The 20,396-nt window shown below is 38.2% G+C and overlaps 2 protein-coding genes across 4 annotated transcripts in view; both read left to right on the top strand.

The window, feature by feature from the left end:
- Positions 1-178: 178 nt before the first annotated feature.
- NEK3 (NIMA related kinase 3) lies at positions 179-12,924 on the top strand. 3 transcript variants are annotated; one of them, XM_057367412.1, is made up of 17 exons: positions 179-275; positions 392-515; positions 1,519-1,745; positions 2,520-2,613; positions 2,816-2,913; positions 3,905-3,988; positions 4,625-4,692; positions 4,816-4,902; positions 5,893-5,947; positions 7,428-7,628; positions 7,960-8,029; positions 8,613-8,659; positions 9,546-9,645; positions 10,067-10,189; positions 11,251-11,385; positions 12,086-12,212; positions 12,758-12,924. In XM_057367412.1, exons 3-17 carry the CDS (start codon positions 1,629-1,631, stop codon positions 12,822-12,824), a joined length of 1,473 nt encoding a protein of 490 aa, XP_057223395.1. In that variant the 5' UTR covers positions 179-275; positions 392-515; positions 1,519-1,628; the 3' UTR covers positions 12,825-12,924. The 3 variants fall into 3 exon arrangements, with proteins under 3 accessions (XP_057223395.1, XP_057223394.1, XP_057223396.1); XM_057367411.1 differs by lacking the exon at positions 392-515; XM_057367413.1 differs by lacking the exons at positions 392-515; positions 7,428-7,628.
- Positions 12,925-15,570: 2,646 nt separating this feature from the next.
- The window catches only part of NEK5 (NIMA related kinase 5), a 21,170-nt gene continuing 16,344 nt past the window's right edge, over positions 15,571-20,396 (top strand). The window contains exons 1-3 of the mRNA XM_057367340.1: positions 15,571-15,693; positions 17,386-17,482; positions 18,836-18,933. Coding sequence (XP_057223323.1) covers positions 15,577-15,693; positions 17,386-17,482; positions 18,836-18,933 — 312 coding nt within the window. The 5' untranslated portion in view covers positions 15,571-15,576. The remainder of the gene's footprint in view (positions 15,694-17,385; positions 17,483-18,835; positions 18,934-20,396) is intronic.

The following is a 20,396-nucleotide window of genomic DNA, read 5'->3' as shown; positions in this document are numbered from 1 at the left end:
GGGGCGGGCGGGGCCAGCGCTCCCGCCCAGCGGTGTTTCCGCGCCCGTTCAGCGGAGCAGCAGCGCCAAGCCCTCCGGGCCGCCACGGCCGCTCCCGCCGCGGGGCGGGCGGGGCCAGCGCTCCCGCCCAACGCTCCCGCCCAGCGCTCCCGCCCGGCCTCGGAGCCGGCGCCCTCCTCCTTCCGGATCCTCTCCCCAACCAGGCGCGGGCAGCCTGGAGCGAGCCCCGGGGTTCTCCTAGGGCCTCGCCTGAGGTCTCGGCCCGGCCCGCTGAGGTGAGTCCGCGGCGGGGCTTGAGGGGCTCGGGGCGGGCTTGAGCTGCTCCTCGGCAGGGTAAAGGAGCCGTAGGAACAAAAGAGCTCATCAGCACTTTAAAACACTATGCGCACAGGCATGTACATAAAGAGGATGTTTGAATTACGGCCAAACCACTTAACAGCACCGCCGTTTGGAAAAAAGGATAACAGCCCCCTGCTGGATGAGACATCCTCCAGGAGATGCCTTTTTAGCAGGAGGTGGGATCGTRTGAGTTTCAGCAGCTGGGGGAGGTTTCGCAGGGGTGGGACKGGGCTCGGCGGTGGAGGAGGGGACRCGRTCTTATATATGCCATGGCAGTTGTAGGTCGGACATCATAAAGGTTTTCTTCACAGAAAGGGTGATTAGAAATTGGAATGGGCTGCCTACGTGGGTGGTAGAGTCACCATCCCTGGAGGTGTTCAAGAAGGGAATGGATGTGGCACCGAGGGCCATGGTCTGGGGAACATGGTGGTGTTGGGTTATGTATTAGACTTGATGATATCAGAGGTCCTTTCCAACCTCATTGATTCTGTGATCCTGTGCTATCATCTAAATGCAGTGATAGGACAAGTGGGAATATTTCAAAAGTAGACGAGGGAAAGTTTACACTAGACATTAGGAAGCACTTATTTACTGAGRGGGCAGTTGAACCATGGAACAGACTTCTTGGAGAGGTGATCAACACCCTCACCCTGTGAGTGTTCAAGAGGTATTGGCACTATGCCATTATCAATGTAATTTGACTTTGGGTCACCCCTGAAATGGTCAGGCATTTGGACCAGGTGACCATTGGGGGTCCTTTGCATCTAGAATATTGTGTATCTTCGAGTCGTTGAAGTCATTGCACAGTGACTTTTACCAGTTTGAGCCTGCTTATGCTGCTTTAGGTGAGAATTGTCCCTGGAAGCTTTAAGCTTGTTTGTGTTATTATACCTGTGAGTTTTCATTAGTGTTATGAAACCAGTTGCAGGAGTGTAGATAAGAAAAAGATGATGTGAAGTTGTAGGTCTATAACTGACATTTTTAAGAGCTTTAGCATTTTAAATTAAAAAAAAAAAAACAAAAAAACCAAAAACAGAAATAACACTGTAATGATGTTCTTTCTGGAGATCTCATTTTCAGTAAAATTGTGGTAACAGTGCATGRAGGTATGTCATGGTAATGCTGGACAGCTGTAGGTGCGCACCTTTCTTGTTATTTAATTTGGCTTTTTTCATGCAGGTTATATTAAGAGAAAAATTTAAAGAGTRTTAAGGTTATGATAAAGTTTAGAAGATAATATTGTGGAAGAGGGTGCTTGAAGAAAAGTGTCRGAACTGAATTTATAAAGAATGGAAGGATACGACACGTTGAAAGTACTAGGAGAGGGATCCTTTGGCAGAGCTCTCCTGGTTCATCATAGAATCAGTGACAAGAAGTATGTAATGAAGGAAATAAGGCTTCCAATGGTAAGTGTGACACAAAAATCACCTCATGGACCACTTAAAAAATAAATTAAAAAATCATAATTTTGAGTGTATTTTTGAAATGCTCAACACTTTTGCTGAGAGTCTTGTAGGGTATGCTTACTGTATAACTACATCTTGAGTTGTAGTGAAGAGTTGCACTTAAGTGAAGTGCACGGTTAGATTTTGGGGTTTTGGAAAATGTAGCAGGTATGAAGATGCTTAGAATGAAACCCCTGTTCTCCCTGATGCCCTTGGCTCAATTGCCCTTGATTTCACTAAAATGTAAATTTCATCTGCAATGCCTAATAAAGAAATCAGTGACATATTATTGCTGCTAATTGGTTATTTGGGTTACATTCTCTGCACTCAGCTAAGCTATAAGTCAAAATGGGACGCCAAAGCTTAGCTAATACCTGGACACTTGGCTTTATATTGAGTTCATGCAGACAGTCAACTGTTTCAAAGTCAGCATCTGCTGCTTTGTTATACAGTTCTGCACTTTTAAAATAGAAAAAGTCATTAACTGAAGTAGGAAAATATCCTCTCCAATGAAAAAAGAAAGCCCAACAAAATACCAAATACCCAAAAACCCCAAAGAAATCTTCAGCCAGTGATTAACCACAGATTAAAAAGATGGGGCTTTTAAAATTTCTAAATGATTTTAAATAACTGAAGAACAATTCTTAAAAATATGTTTATTTGGAGAGTGAGATACTTTATGTCTATGTGTGAAAATTAATTAGTGTGAAATTTATTATGTCTTTATATTTTTAGTCTTCATCTGGTGTAGAGAATTCTAGGAAGGAAGCTGTTCTTTTGGCTAAAATGAAACATCCAAACATCGTTGCCTTTAAAGAGTCATTTGAAGGTAAGTATTAAAATTTAATTCTTTCATTTGTTTGAAGTTTTTGTTTATAATATGTATTATAAATAAAACACATGTTTATTGTAGCATGTAATACATAGCATGTAGTCAGAGCATAATAATAAAAAGTATTACTTATAGTGAAAAACCAGTACTTATCCRGCTGAAGAAAATACTAATTCTTCTTAAATTACCTAAAATTTAGCTGATGGACATCTGTATATAGTGATGGAATATTGTGACGATGGAGATCTAATGCAAAAAATTAAACACCAAGGACGAAATTTGTTCCCTGAAGACACGGTAAGAAAAGACATCAAGGGGGCTAGGAATCTTTTTTTCATGTAAACTGAAACATGTTGCACAAACTAAATTAGACATATGCAAACATCTCGATGAAACAAAATAACTTAGAATAGGAGCGTTATTACTTTTATAATTTCCAGCAGATCAAGACAAGAATTGGACTGGAAGGAATAAAAAAAGAAATTGCTACTTGTATCTGAAAATTATTCAGATGGTGTGAAAATCAGCCAGGTTTGTATGCAATTAAGTATGAATTTTACACAACCTTCAGACAGAATTTAAAGCGTAGTAAGAGTACTGAAAATAAAACGTAAACAAACCATTCTGGTAAGATAAATAAAGCTTACCAGGAAAATAAATGCCTGCTTTTAATGAATCAATTAAATGTTTAAGCCATTTAGCATGTGCTAGCTCCTTTTACCAGAGAAGCTATACAATTAGTTAGGAGAAGGTTTAGAGTGAATGGAAGCTACTTCCTGCTACAGTTAGGAGCATCACCTTCATTAAAATGAAAGGACCAGAAACCTCAACTAAGTGAATATTTAAAATTTCTGTTCATCTTTAAGAGTTTTCTTTTGTACTTACAAAGGAACACATTTCCTTTTAGAAACAGTACATTATTTCCATGTGAATTTTGTTTTTGTTTGTTATTTGTTGGTTTATTTTTTTAATTCTATTTGCTAATTTACTGTGTAACTCTAGTTAACTTGTTTATAAAATGACCATCAGGTAAAGCACCAGGTAGAGATTCCTCAGCTTCATTATTGTTATATATTATTAAGGCTGTCTAGACACAGATAATAAGCATCCCTTCTGCCATGTTAAAATATAATCTATATTGAAGAACTCAGTCTTTCACCCTGATTAGAAGCTTTTTATGCTGGAGTTACTTGTAGCACCCAAATGTTCTTTTTTTTTTTTTTTAAATCTATTAGTATTCATGATATTGAGCATTGAGCTGTTATAACTCTTAGCTGCTCTTTTTCAGATCCTTCACTGGTTTGTGCAGATGTGCCTGGCTGTGAAACACATTCATGATAAACGTGTGCTGCACAGGGATATAAAATCCAAGGTGAACAGAGCAAGTTCTGTTACCATGAATAAACTATTCTACATGCAAAAGTTAATTCTTTCATAATTTCCTATGACTGTTAAATTCTGCAGTTTATTTTCAGGCCTAAGAATATAATGAAATGAAATTGTTGAGTGCATGGGATGATGTAATGCTGTGGGTGTAAACATCATCTAAGTATGGCTGTATCCTTCATATCCAATTACTGATGGCATCAACTGCTTGTGACAGAYTACATATAATTCAAAATAATTACAGAACTACAAAAAAGTGTGTGGATTATGCAGTCTGCAAAGACCTTTGCCTTATGTTTTCTTCTTTTTTACTCTTCCCTGACAGAAAGAGGGAAATTGAGAAGAAAGTTGGCCCTTAACAGTTTTGAGAACAGCATAGAGATTAAGGCAATTCTAAGTTCTGATTCTTCCTGTGCTACTGATGCTGGGACTTTARACCCATAAAGCCTTTTTTTGTTGTTGTTTGTTTGTTTTTTGTAGAAGTATTAGGAGAAGCAAGTAAAAGGAAATACAAAGATAAAATACCGGAAGTGATTACCACTGTGTTTTCTGTATATTCAAACTGCAGAAATGCATCATAGAAGAATATTTAAGTATGTTAATCTTTGCTCTTGAAATGCAGAACGTCTTCCTCACTCAAAATGGAAAAGTCAAATTGGGAGATTTTGGATCTGCACGCCTTCTTGCTCAGTATGTGGACATACCCACTGATCTCAGTGGTGTTGATTTCTATTTTACCATATTTTGACAAGCAGTAAAGAATTCTTAAATCCTTACTTTTCACCGGGCATTTCTTCTTTGTCGTTTCATTAGTCCGATGTCATACGCGTGCACCTATGTGGGAACTCCCTATTACGTACCTCCAGAAATATGGGAAAGCATGCCGTACAACAACAAAAGGTACTTGTGTTTTCAGTGGTCACAAATAGTGCCTGACTGATGGATGGGGGTTTTTATTGCTGTCTCAATCTGGCTTTGTGGCTTACCCATATTTGTTTCGGAGAAGATACTGACCTGAAGAATATTTACAAAGAGGTAATTATATATTTTCTTAAGATGATAATGTGTAAATTCCTCTTTACTTAAATAGCTGAGAGCACAGTATCTTTAGTYCTGGAAGTTTGAAAACCACTGTGCAGACCTCTGTTCATTTGAGAGAGTAAATATACAAACATAGAAGTGTGTATATGCACAAACATAGGTATATGTTTACATCTTTTTGCTGGTCTTATTTATTGGGGGGTTGGTTGTATTTTTAAGCTCTTCATACCACTCTTGATAATGTAGGGATAATGGCACAGARTGGATTACTTAGGTTTATAGAGCCCAGTTATTCTGGTCTTTATGCAAGAACTGTGATTGATTTTCCAGGGGAGGTAAGAAACCTTCTACAGTTCAAGTTGTTTCATGCTATTCTTGCAAGAAAGGCTTCATTTGCTTCTTGTGCAAATGGCCGTACTCACTTTTGGTGGAAAATGTTGGCCTTTTTTTTTCTCAGTAGAATTCTTTTTGGCAGGGCCAGAATTCCAGCTCTCAGAATTAGGATTGTGTGACTGCCATCTGATTTAAGGGACATAGAATACAAAGGCTTTCAAGTGCAGAAGGATAAATATTGTCAGAGCAAATTGTTTAAGGGACATCCTATGAATAAAGGAACAACTACTACTGTATGACAGTCATTTTATATCAGAGTAATATAATAAGAATAATAAAACAAGCAAGGGCATTTCCACAGGAGAGGTTAAACACACAATTGTATTGCCTTTTATGGTTACTTCTATTTAGCTTATTCAGCTCAGTTATGTACACATATTAAATCTAATGCTTTTAAGCAAGATATTAAATTGTAATTTTTGGCTCAAAATTTTTTATCTTYTTCTATATCTACAGTGATATATGGTCTCTGGGGTGTATTCTGTATGAGCTGTGCACTCTAAAACACCCGGTAAGTACATCTTTATTGCTGTCAGAAACGTTTTGGAATTCCTTGAAGCTTCATTAGCGGYTGTGCTAATTAGCTGAGTTGACTGAAGTGCTTGTTGCTGCTTCCAAAAGAGGGAARTATTGCTCCACCCTTCCTATCCCTCCTCCTGTACTCTGTTTCAGCAGTTCTTGGGACCTACTGGACCCTTCTGTAGAAGGCTTGATTTTCACAGTTAGGAAATAATTGTTTTTTTAATTGTTTAATTTTCCTTAATATCTGTGTTTATTGATCTGGGCTTATTGAGGAGTCCAGCAGCTGCCAGCCTGGTTCCAGGTATCTACAGTTGCAAGACCACTGCATTTTACAGGATCAAGTTAATCACAGGACATGGGGACAAAGACACTCAAAATCTTTGCTAATTAAAATATATTGTGTGCAAGAATAGCAAAATGTAGTGAGCAATAAGCATTTTTTTGCTTGTAAAGGTGATACACCTTTGCTTATTCTTCAAACATGTCACTGTCCAAGCACTATTTGTCTGTTGGAACACTGGGGACATTGATGAATGATTATGTCTTTCTGTCATTTCTGGGACACTATCTTAGTGTTGTTGCCACAATTCTTACATGTTGACTTCTTTTGGCCTCTCTATACCGACACATGGGTAAAACAAGAGGCCTTATCAGGATATGTTTGTTTTGCAGGGAAATGAGATCCTAATTGAGGGTCATTTTGTCTTAGCGCTGCTTACAAAAAACTTTYCTTTCCTTGAGCTGATACTATACCTTGAAATCACAGAACTACAGCATATTCTGAGTTGGAAAGGACCCACAGAGATCAACAAAATCCCAGCTTCTGGCCCTCCACAGGAGAGCCCCAAGAATCACACATATGCCTGAGAGCATTGTTCCAATCCTGTGTATTAGCAAAAGATTTTCCACAGCTGCAAGTGCAAGCTGTGCAAGAGTGTAGATGTTTATACAGATGTGACTGAGTGATAAGGGACCCTGTGCATAGGTGTGTGTTAGCCTCAGTAGGTGTGTGGCAAGTCTTTGGCAGTGTCACRGCTCTTGAGGCAGTGCTGAGAACTTGGGGATTCCAAGGGGGGGAGTATTCTTCCCTTATTCGCAGTGTTGAAAAGATATGTATCTGGTTTTGTGTGATTTTCATGTATGTTCTTTCACAATCTATTAGAGGTGATACAAAGATTACACACTCCATGGCCACTTAGCCCTYGGCCTCCAAGCCATCAGGGTGTACAGCAAGAAAACTTCCTGCATGGGAGCTAGAAGTTCTAAGACATTAGATTTGCAAGAGGATGTTTATGCTTTTACAGTCTACCTTTGATGAATTTTTTTTAATCAAAGTCTTCATATTTCCTGGCTTWCTGTTTCAGTCTTGCACTTTGAGTCCTGCTTTTCAGTTGTACAGGTTATTTTACAGCTACTTTTCACTTTATGCTTAAATTCTGTGCTCTAATTTTAATTTATTTTTAATGCAGTTCCAAGCCAATAGCTGGAAACATCTCATCTTTAAGATATGCAAAGGGTCCTATGATCCACTTCCATCTCACTATTCCTATGAACTTCATTACTTAATAAAACAGATGTTTAAGAGAAATCCCCAGAATCGTCCATCAGCCAGTACTATTCTTGCAAGAGGTTGCTTAACCAAACTTGTAAAAAATTGTTTGCCTTCTGAGGTATGATATTCTTTGTCTCTAGATTTAAGCAATACTTTTTACATCTGATTTTTTTCATTTGTAGTTTGTTAGTATATAGCTATAAAATCTAGTGTTGTGCATGTCCTACTCTAAAGGACATAGACTTGTAGACTTACCAGAAAACTTGAGTTTTTACAAGTGTTTTATTTGAAAATTGAAGTTGGATATTGACCTGTTGCTGATAAAGTTAGATAATGCTAGCTGGAGCAATGCTTTTGTATAGTGAGTCTGTTTTTAACAAATAGCATACACAATAATTTGAAGAGGTTTAAAATTATACAGTACTTGCATCTCTTCATACACATTTCAGATGGCAAAGGAGTTTGAGCGGGTATTAAATGAAACCAAGAAACATGAAGGCAATGCAGCAAGACCAAAGGGTAGGTCAGTAACATTYTTGTTGATGGAAGGAACAGTAAATGTGGGATATTAAATACAGCTTTAACACATTAGCATTATATGTCTAAATCTACTTTTAATTATTTCAAAATCTAGTGTTACTGAACTTACATGGAAGAATGCTTGAAGTATGTAAATTATATTCCAACATAAGTAGAGTGCAAAGCTGCAATATATGTGTTGTAAGTCTTAAGACTTGTGCTAGAAATAAACTTTTCAGATTTAGAATCAGCGAGACTTTTACTAGTTGCATGTATTTTAAATATGATAGTTCTTTCTTTCCCAGAATATGGTAAAGCAAGTTATGTTCATTATTTAATTTTYAGAGAAAGAGTGTTTGACCTTTTCTGTCTGCATAAATTTAGCTACACCACAATTTGTGCACATTTGGAATAGAATAGTAGCGGGCCCTCTGTTGAAAATGAGCTCTTCTGTCAGAAGTGTGAAGAGGCCATCGCATAATTATTACTTGGTTCAATGGCGTTGCTATACCTCTGGAATATCACTTTACTACAAATGTTTGCTAAAAGTGTTAACTCTTGAATCTGTTCCTTAATGTATCAGGTCATGTCATGACTGGTGGAAGCTCAAATACTAAGAGTGAAAATAGGGTAAGTAATCAAATATAAATGTAATACTTGTATTTTAGTAATTCTGTATTATAATGTATAATATAATATAATGTATTATAGAAAAGTTTTTACAGTAAACTTTTCTTATGCTAAACCATAAATTAGCCTGTTAGTGTTCAAATTGCAGTTTTCCTGTGTGTTTCCCACCACTCTAACCTTTTGATTTTTCGTTTCGTTTAGTTCCAAAGTGGGTTTTCTTATAACCCTGTCAAAACAAAACCCAAACAAAAAACTCTCTTGTTTTTCTAATTTTTTTTTTGATACTGCGAAAGTTTGTCCCTTTTCTTTGCTTTTGAAGCACATTTAGAACAGTCTGGACATAACTCTCACCAGATTTTAGGGCCCCTGTGGGATTTCAGGTGAGGAGAATTAAACCACATGTAGCCAAGATGTCCCCTATGATACATTACAGCATAGCCTGACTCAGCTGTATTCAGTATATTTTTTAAAATGTTGCCCTGGGGCTTTTTTTTTTTTTGTTTCCATAGACCTGTTGATCTGAGAAATTTAATACTCAGGTGCATCTTGCTTTCCCACGGAATGTAAATAATTTATATTGCTTCTGTTCTTAAACCCAACCAAAAACCCAAACCACAAATTGCATCAGACAACTGCATGTGTGCTTAGTTCAGAAACAGAAGTTGTTCTGTCATGGGTATGCAGTGTGAAATACAGTGCAATAATAGGTAGTGTGCAGTTGTAGTTGGCTTCATGGTGTTTGTGGTTAAGTTTTCAGATCTTCCAATCTTTAAGGAAGGTAAGGTATTTTATAGCAAAACTAAAATAATTAATGCCATGTTAATATTACTGCTTTTCTTTCTTGATGACAAGGATAATGATTAATACAGTCTTTATWCTTCGAAAGCGAAGGAAAGATGAAAGTAGCAAGCATAGCCCCTTAGAAAGGAAAAATACTGAGGGTTTGAGTGAAGGCACAAGGGAACAAAGGAGATCTTATCAAGAAGGTAAGTTTTATAGTTTTAAGGCACTTCCTTCTTTGTATTGATATCTACATGTTRGTGATACAGACATTTAAAAGGTAGCTCTGACAGGTCTCAGGTAGCTCAAGTCGAGAAAATCATGCCACCATCAGTTACTTCCGCAATTACATTGATTTATACTGCTCATCTGGGTTTTAAAAGAAAAAAAAATAAAAATTACCTTATCAAACTATTAAAAAATGACTGGAAACATTTGGAATGGAGTAAATGTATGGGAAACACTTTCCAATTCASATTTATACCCATAGAATCAAATATCACTGCTAGTTGAGTGATTATTAATATTACTTTGCATGGACAGGGCAATCTGGATGTGGAATGAAGTTAGATGCTGGTTATGGTTTTTTTGTTACAACTACAATATTGGCTTCTGCTGTCCTCCCAGGAAGTACTGATGTRTCACACGCCCACAGGAAGCAATGGGAAAAGAGGATGTGCAGTAGTGTGCTGGATGCCCTGGAAAATGCACCTCTGCTTTCTTCCAGTTTTACATCTGAGGAGACTGAAAGTAAGATTTAATTAAATATGCTTTTAATTCAAGTAGTGCCAGTGATTCTTTACATRTTTTAGAAGCCAAAACTTCACAGGACATTTTTAAAGTGATGATAAAATAATTTTAGAATATTTTATTAACAACTACGTCAAAAGTCCACTGTGTTGAAGAGCATTTCTTCGTGTTTTTGTGTGACAAGAGTATTGTAAGGATGATGAAACCCACAGATAACATTAGCAACCCTAAAATCATAATAATCTCTAGGAAATTATCCTACAATCCTCCTCTTAACACTATTTGTGGAGGTAGCAGTGAAGAATTCATTTGATGCAGGATGCAACCACCTGTCTTTCAAGTACAGCATACTATTGGGAGTATGACATCTACACCTGTACTTTTGTTGTCATTTAACCTACAGATTAAGGCCARTGTGAAAAACCATCAGTGATGTACCTCAGATGTGAGGCAGAGACTTACTTCTCAACAGCTTTTCATTAAAACACTTAACATGAGGTTTCTTCTGAAAAATGTTTCAATTTTAAAATGCCCCACGCTGATGCAATTGTTATAATTATTTAATGTGATGCTAGATACGTATTCTAGGTAAATGTGAATAAATGCTCAGGAAAGAAATAATCGAGATATGAGTAGTTAGAAAATTCCCAAGTGTGGTGGGAATATTATATGATAATTACACACAAGGCAAGGGAAGAGGACAGGGGAATGCATATATTTAGATGTTCTGCTATTAAAAAGCACAAAAAGAGCCTCAGGCTGCATTTTATGAGACTTGCAGAGCCACCACAAAAGTTGGCAGAGACTCTTGACTCCTCACACTCCTCACCCAGTTCCTGCTAGCTCCCTGGCAGCAGGASGTTCTGCTGTGGCCTTCTGTAACTTTTCTTTCTTTCAATGTTAAGTGTCAACCTCAGTTTGTTGAGAGGTCAGTGGTACTATAGATGGAGTTCTATAGACTCTTTTCTTCCAGTATTTTTCTYGAGTGTGTTCTTGAATGTAATCCACGCAGCTAATGAAATTTTTATCGAAGTACTATTTATGAATTATTTTATATCCAGATGGTGGTGTTATAAACTGCAGTGCAAATAAGCCACGGAAGCAGTGGAGCAAGGAACCCCCTGAGACCCTGATGAACATGCTCAGCAATGCAGATATCAGCTTAGCATTTAAAACATACACAATTTATAAAGCAGGTAAAGCCTCATTTTCTGGGCAAACGGGTTTTTGCAAACAGGTTTATTAATAAAAGGTTTTCCTTTTTTGTTTTTTCATACGCAGCCCCTATGTATACAGAGAGTGCACTTGAATTCATATCACAACAGGGCTAGTTTCTGGGATTTTTTAAGTTTACCAAGTGAAATGTGGACTTTAAAAAGCCAGGTTTGAAATTCACAAGTGATTTCAAATTGTGATTCACGATTGTGCATCTCCAGCACATGATGAACTCTTCATGATGGACTTTCACTTGCAGCTCAACAGTTGAATGAGGTTGTGGCAAAACACAGACACCTCATGTCCTCCCTCCTGCTGAGCAGCCTGGTGTGTGTCTGTGTGTGTGAGGGAGGGAGGTGCAGTAAACACACTGTAGCCCCATCAGCTAAATCCATCCTTGCTAAGGCACCACTGCCTTAGGTTTGAGAGCAGGATAGTCAGATGCCACAGCTGAATATGGCTGCCGTCTGAAGATGTGTAGAGCCACAGTCACACATACTTGTTCTGCACTTCAGTTACCTTAGTAGTTTATCTTCCCACTTAAAATAGGTCACAGCTTGTCCTGGAATCTGCTGTGAACTGGGGACAAATTAGAAAGACCACATTGTATTTATATTCTTAATTGCTTTACTTTTAAAATTAAAATATTTTGGTGACATTTAAATTTTTATATTTTCCAAGCTTCCGAAAACATATTAAGAGGTCCACTTTCTGAGGAAACTGAAGCATCTGATGAAGTAGATGGTGAACATGAAGCTGTTGTTATAGATTCTGAGAGACTTGAACCTAGATCTGATGAAGATGACACGTATGTCCAGATGACATCCTTGCATTTATGTTTTCTTTGGTTCCTCAAAGAGATTTTTCCTAAATAACATTGCCCTGAAAAAAAAAATCAGTATTTTTATCAGTATCTAAATCCATCCCTCTCTTACATAATGAAATTGAAATTTAGTGGCATTTGATGTCTTAGAATATATGAACAAAAATACTGTGGTTTATGGATGTGTGTGTGTTTCGGAGGTGGTTCTTAGATGCTTAGAATCTCAATTTGTGTCACTGTTTATTTTTGTGGCACACAGACATGAACCACATAGGCCTGTACTGCTGCAGTTCAGCTACAAGCTATCAATATAAACACATTTGCAGTCTCTTAGTGTGTGAGTTTGGCTTTGCTTTTATAAATTCTTAAGAGAACAYCTATTGGTTCCCTAATCACAATGGTGCAGGAAATAAGTCTCTTGTGCTGATATTTTTACAGAGTAATTTGGGGGCAGGGGGMAACTAGCAAATAAAGATTCATGAAGTTGTATTTTGCTTTTCAAAACAACAGTTTTTGAAATCTATTTTTAGGGACTTTGAGGAAGGCGACCTGGACTGGGTATCAGAACTGAAAATGGTATTGAACCAGAGTGACTGAAAACTTGATGAGTGAAAACTTACCGACAATGAGTGAAGTTAGGTGTGCTTGTGTCCAAATTTTTTTTTATAATTGGTTATGAATTAAATAATTTCTGTCACAAAAATCTGAGTGGTCATGTTTTCTGTATCACAAAACTAAGGATGGAAAATGCACAATATACCTTTTTAGAAAGAAACTTGCCAGTAGCTAAACAAGTCCATGTATTAAATGTATTTTGAGTTGATAATATCTTTTCAGAAATGTTCAGTCAAATAATAGCATTCTTCAAAGTCCTCTTGTCATCTTTCAAGGTGATAGTGTAGCACTATGAGAAGGTGTAAAGGCTCTTTTCCTGACTACATACTGAAATGCAGCATTATAGTGGGTTGACCCTGGGCAGACACCAGGTGCCCACCAAACCCTTTCTGTCACTCCCCTCCTCAGCTGCGCAGGGGAGRGGAAATTTAATGAAAGGCTCATAGGTCAAGATAAGCAGAGGGAGAGATCACTCACCAGTTATGGCATAGGCAAAACAGACTTGACTTCAGGAAATTAATTTAACTTATTACCAACCAAACCAGAGCAGAGTAATGAGAAATAGATCCAAATCCTAGACCACTTTTCTCCCATCCTTCCTTCTTCCTGGACTCAATTTCAGTTCAGTGGTCAAGGCCAAACCCATCAGCAATGGTGGTAGTGCCTCTGGGCTAAAGAAGAGAGAAGGGGACAGGGACACAAGTGGGWAGGTCTGTCTTGGAGCTGGCTGGCATTGGCTCTGTCAAACATGTAGGAAGCTTCTGGCAGATGCCATCCCTGTAGCTTCTCACTGGTACCAAAACCTTGCCACACAAATCAAATATGTACATAGCAGGTGTAACTGATGTTTGAAGAGCATGTTATGGGAGACAGTAGCTACGATAAATGTTTGAGGCTTTAGTTCATGCAATTATTGATCCCCTGAAAACTCTYTGAGTCTGAACTTTTGCCTTAATTCAGTGCAAACGGTTTTTCACATGCCTTTGCATGTGTGAAAGGAAGTAAATACGTTCATAAATATGGACAGATTTTCTGACTTTGATCGGAGACACACTTCTGCTGCAGAGAGTGCTATGGGCAGTGTCATGATTAGGGTCTGTGCTTGTTACTGGGTTCTAAATAGACACTTTACAAGATAAGTGTAGCAAGGGTGAGCATAAACACTTCAGGGCAGAGTTCTCCAGGGGAAGCTGTCCCGGACTATGTCCGTGTAATAAATAATATTTGAWATAATGCACAAGGAAAGCTTTAGGAAATCTGTTCTGATACGGTTCATACCACAACTCCCGTGTTGCACATATATTTTCCACCAAGGCTTCAAGACCTTGAGGCAGTCCAGATTTCCTTCCCGGCCACCCCATTCTTACCACTGACCATCCAAACCAAAAGTCTGTGTTCGTGAGAAGGAGGGGTGATTGATGTGATGGAAATAAGGCTCCTGCCGCTCGCTAAGGGCACTGCAAGCGCCACACCTCCGGCGGGGCGCGGAGCGGGAGCGGCTCCTCCTCCCGGCCGGGCGGGCTCCGGAGGCGGCCGAGCGTACGCAGGTACCGTGTCCCCCCCGGTGTCCCCGGCCTYTGCCGGGGCTGGGGCCGGCCGAATCGGGCCGGGCTGAGCCGGACCGAGCTGGGCCGAGCGGGTCSGYAGSGCAGGGAGGCCCCGGCAAGGGCTGYCCGCCGGCGCGTCCCGTCGCCATGGGGATGCGGGGCAGCCGGGCGGGAAGCGACGTTCCCCAGCGGCAGCCCTTCCCCGCGCCAGYCGGTCCGTCTGTCCCAGCCCCGAGCAGCGCTTTGGCCACCCCCGGGATTCGGTGCAGGCGCTGCTGAACGGGAGGAGTTGGCCCTGCCGCCCTTCCCTCCCCAGCGCGTYTCTGCCGTGCGCTGCCCATCCCGGCGTGTGGCGGGGCTGAGCCCTGGCAGAGCGCATCCCTGTGCGGGCACCTGTCCCCAGCGCCGCTTCTCACCTGTGACTGCCAGCAAGAGCTGGCTTTGATCCAGACACCGAAATCACAAACGCCCCAAGGTCGCCCTGCCGGCACTGCCGGTGACCCTCGGAAACTGCCAGCGATGATGCCCATTGCAGAGCTTGCCTGACACGGAACGTCTCGTATCGGAGCCAATCTCCCCTGCTGGAAGTCAGGATCACTAATAAGAGCAGTTTTGTAGTGTCAGCTCATATTTAGGTGTGCAGCTTTGCCTACGGAAGCGCTGCAACTACCCAGTGACCTCAGTGTTCCTCACAGAGGTTTCCAGACGACCGCTAGTGCCCGACTTCACTTGATCTCCCGCAAAATGCAGTGGCTTTTCATTTTGCTGCCAACATTACTATAAACTAAATCAACATGAAATAGATTATTTTTTAATATTAAAATTCCACGGTATTGTTCACTTCATGAAATAATGTCACACTTTACAAAATCCTATCATAATCCTGGACGGCACTTGGTACTTCTTTTTCTTGTGTTAACTTTAGGGGATACTGCGCTTTTCTTTATGAGACTCTCATAAACTTGCTGCTTATTAAAAGTTAAGATCTGCAATMATTTGCATACTTCCAGGACATGATATTTTTAGGAAGTATCAGCAGCAGTAATGTTATAAAAAGTAATAAAAATGACAGTCTTAAAAGGTARTGTCTATTTTAGTAGCACCAACTCGGATATTAAAGCACTGACTTTGTGCAGTACTAATTTGAGGAATTTTTATTTTAGCCACTGCTTTAAGACGAATACATCATGGATAAATATGAAATCATAAAAAAAATTGGAGAAGGATCTTTTGGCAAAATATTCTTGGCAAAAGGGAAAATGGATAATGAGCCATGTGTTATCAAAGAGATCAATTTGARTAAGGTAAAACAACCTGAATTATATTTACCAGATTGTGCTATTTGCATTTCGCTGGGTATGAACTTGGGTTATGTTTTATCTTCTTTGTAGTCCCATCTCAATTACATACAGCTAAACTTTCAAGACTGTATTCATTGCTAATTTATTATTTTAAAGTCATAGATGAAACACGTATTTTGATATTCTTTGCTTTTTACTGCATTTTTGTTCTTTTCAAACCTTCTTTCTTCCTACAATATGTGACACTGCCTAATTCAAATTTTGTAATAGTTGATTCAACGACAATGAACGTATTGCCAGCGAAATCACAAATCACAATTCTGTGATACAGTTCTCTAAACTTTTTAATTTCCTTTTTCCCCACATCCGTGTTTTCAGATGTGATTAATTCACAATGGAGTCTTTTGAATTCTAGTTTATGTTTATGGCAGTTCGATGAATCTCGTCTGATTTTAATTTTTTCAGTCTGTTGCTGTAAGCATCGGAGCTGCTTGGCTCAAGGAGCCTTTCAAGGAGAACTAGAGAAATACATCTCTTTAGGAAGCTGCTGATCACRTGTGTTTTAGATTTCTGATTTAGAACAAGGTCAATTGGACCATAAAACTTCTCTCTTTCTTCCCATTGAAGAAGCTTAGGACCACTTGCTCAGGTGTTGGAGGAACAGCACTGCTGTGYCTGATTCCATAAAGGCAATTAAAATCTCTGTGATTCTAATACAGGAGTTTTAACAGTGAATTTCGATGAGTGCCTACATGCTTTTGACAGGTCTGTTGCTATTCTGGGCCACACTAGTGAATTTCTAATATATTAGAGAATTACAGTAGAAGAGTTCTAGAAAGAGCTGTATACCTTCCAGATTCAAACCCAGAAAAACTGGTACATGAGTAAAGACAGCTAAATGAAAAGATCAATAATTTCTCTCTCTGCTCATGACCAATAAACCCCATGCATTTCTAATCTTAGAATTTGATGTACAATTAGAAGAATGGCTGATAATTAAACAATACTGTGGATCCCACTTGTTCAAAAATCAGAAGCTGGATACAGAAAATAACTACTTTGAAGTAATGAGGGGTTTTTTTTTTATATGGTAGAGTGTATTTTATTCACTTCCTGATTTTTGAATCTTTGAGGATTACATTTCAAAACTATTTCTTAAGAATGAGGGTAAGAAGCTGTTTATAAATACAARAGGACATTTTGATGGATAGATACTCAGAGAAATGAAATTTTAAGTAGTATTGATGGTGTGATCATAGTAAACTAAATATAATTGTTCCATTAATGTAACGGAGCAGAGAGTTTGCCCGAAATGCTACAAAAACAGGTAACACCAGTAAAATGAAGGACTTTTTTTCTTTTTACTTTAATCTTTTGACATCACCCATATTACCATTACAGAATTATCTAGATCCATGTTCTTCAAATTCTTAGGGGAATTCTTTAGAGTTTAAATTCTTTAAGTTTAAAAGTACACATATGCCTGCTTATAAAATGTCAAAATTTGGTTTGACTTCAGTAATGTTCCAAACACACAACACATTTTTGTTTTATGTTATATATACATTATATAATATTTCTACATTGTCTTRGTACACTATTTTTGTATCAGTGGGAATGGTTTGCTAATGATGTAACTATTTTTGAAAAGTTAAATACATCATTGCTAGCATTTAGTTTCTTAATTCTTTGTAGATGCCTGTGAAAGAAAAAGAAGCCTCTGAGAAAGAAGTCATTCTTCTGGCCAAGATGAAGCATGCAAATATCGTAACCTTCTATGCTTCTTTGCAAGGTTTACTTCCAACATTTCTGTTTTAATTTCGGCGAAAGGAGTGGAAGGCAGAGAACCTACATTGTTAGTGTTGACCAACCTTAGCCCTGTCCCTAACSTTTTACTAAGAAGTGGGAACAGGTCTCAACTCCTAAAAATGGACATCAGCCATCAAATTCAGGCATAGCTTGTGCTTTTCATGTGTGTGAGTGGGTACTGTGACATGAATCCTACATYCTGGGGTGTGTGTACTGTATAAGTAGAACTTGAGTTTTGATCTTTTATAGGAGACCAGAGTTTAAAGGGAATTTTCTGGTAGTTTCAATGGAAGAGAGCTTTTGAGTCTAGCAAGGAACAGGCTGATTAAATAGGGCAAAAGRCTGATGAAATAGGCAAGAAATAGAATGATCGTTTCATCTGATCTGACCTCAGGTTCGTTAAATTTTGTTTATCCACATCATGTACACATGACATTATATGAATGTGATCCCTACATTGCACATACATACACACATACATACATACTTATTCATGCATATACATACACACAGAACAGGCAAGCACAAAAAGAGGCCATTAAATTGTCACACAACCTATTAGTAAATCTGCAAAAGTCTTTCAGCATCTGGGATGTAAAAACAGTATTGGCATTTCATACCTTGATACAGCACGGCCTTTCCATGGATCCAATTTCAATCTCATAATGCTGTGCTAGCCTTTTTTCTTGAAACATTGTTTTGAAATATCACTCAAGGATWAAGAATTCTTCAGGACCATAAGAGATAGAAGGAATTCTATTCAACATGAAAGCTCATTCCCTGTATTTATTTTTCCTGCTGGCATCTGTCATAAGCAATGCCTTATGTAATAAAATCTATAGTTGCAGCTTCTGTTCAAAYTGTTCTCTGTGACCAGAACTGTAAATGTTTTACAGGACATGTAAATCTGAACCCCAGAGAGGTAAGAATAGGTTGAATTTCCATATTAAGCAGGTGCTGGTGTTTATTTTTACTGTTTGGAATACTGTCTATTTTTAACATTTTCCCTAAGCTTTACTGTATACTTACTTATTGAGCAAAAAACTGAACTTTGAAGCATTCTGCTAAGTTTCCTGTAAGAACATMTGCCAGTGGGATCTCTTGAGGATTTCCTCATTTATTTAATATTTTGCTGAATCTCTAATTAAATRTATTTTCATGTCTTATTTTTGCATCAAGTTTCACTGGAGGTATCATTTTTTTCTCAGTCTTTGAAATGGAGGATTAGGTAGAGGTTAACTGCTACTTTTTGAGAGGACTGTATAAAATAAAAATCAGTTACTGCTGTGTTAATGAATAATAAAGGCATAAAGGAAAATTAYGCTTTTCCTTTCAGAAAAGAACAAGCTATATATTGTGATGGAATACTGTGATGGTGGAGACTTAATGAAGCGGATAAATATGCAGCATGGAGTGCTGTTTGACGAGGACCAGGTGAAWGACATTTTCTTCAGAGGGAAGGGCATACAACATGAAACACATGGCTTGAACTATCCAGTAATAACTGAACTTTTAAAGAAATCTTTGGTAATTTTAGTTGGCGTGTAGGAGGGGTTTTTTTAAGCTCTTTAAGATCTGAAATGAGTTCATTAGCACGATGATGACTTTTTTAATCCCCTCTTTCTCCCATTGCTCCTTCCATCATGGGCATAYTTTTTCTTTATATTAGTAATATACCCATTAAACCATGAAGATCTTCTTTTAAATAGCGTTTTTGAATTATGGGGGGGAATGTATTGTATACAAATTCCTTATTTGTTGGCGCTATTTGCATCATGGCATATCCTGCTTTATACTGAAGTCTGTGGTARATCTCTCATTCATTTAATTTGAGTCAAAACTTCTCTGAAGCCATTTAAATTGTGAAACCAGCACAAAGAAACAAGCCCAGGTATCTGACTGCTTTTGGACCATGTTCACATATATTATATTTTGTAAACAGGTGAGTATAACAGGTATTGCAGTTCACAGAAGTAGAATTTCCCACTATTCCTTGCTTATTCCTTTAATTTTTTACTAGCTCTTAGCTTTCTGAAGGGAATTTTCTTCATGTAGGAATTAGTTACGGAACTCTGGGGTTATTTATTCATAAATAAAACCTACTTTTGCAGGTACAATGAAATTTTGCWTAGAAACCAAGTAGATAGAATCCAACCTGCTAGTGGAAATACACTCTAAGACATAAAATTGGCAGAAAAAAAAAGTATTGTAACTTTTATTTTTGCTTCAGTAGTAAAAGAAGAAGTCCTTGGTGTAGAAATCAGTTGAAAGTGAATTACTGGTTCAGTAATAATGAGTTTTAAGATCCTGTAGGGAGTCATACTAGAGACAGAGAGAACATGAAAGAAAATAAAGAGAAGACAAACCCACAGATCATGGAAGCACAAAGGAGAGAACCAACACACAAATCCSTTGACAGCAATACAGAATAATGCATATACAGAGAAAGGTAAAGGAAATACAGACAGAAGAATGAATTATAGARACCATCTCCTGACCAAAGGAAAGCAAATTGCCCAATTTAACATAATAGCATAAAATATCTTTATATTTTCAAATGAACTTCTGAGAAAGCTTTATTTGTGGCACAGCCCTATTCAGGAAATCATCTATTTAATGTGAAGCATTACTAAACAGAAGATTATTACTTGAATAATTCATTCTTCATGTACATGAACTTTCCTAACTATAGAAGCATATAAGCACACTGTAGTTCTGTTTCTGGATTTAGTCCAAAAGYCCTTATTTAAGAATACATGTGTATATTGAAAGTTTAATGTATGTTTAAAAGCTGTACTGAGTGAAGGATAATGGATAAACACTGTGCKGTAAGTCAGATGTGCTGACTTACTTTGCAAGTTTCTTCATAGCTTACTTCTATCACCACATTTCAGTTG

Source organism: Malurus melanocephalus, unplaced genomic scaffold (assembly GCF_030028575.1).
Source record: "Malurus melanocephalus ecotype Western Australia unplaced genomic scaffold, MMel_1.1 scaffold_78, whole genome shotgun sequence".
Classification (NCBI taxonomy): domain Eukaryota; kingdom Metazoa; phylum Chordata; class Aves; order Passeriformes; family Maluridae; genus Malurus; species Malurus melanocephalus.
This window is presented reverse-complemented; position numbering and strand designations above follow the sequence as displayed.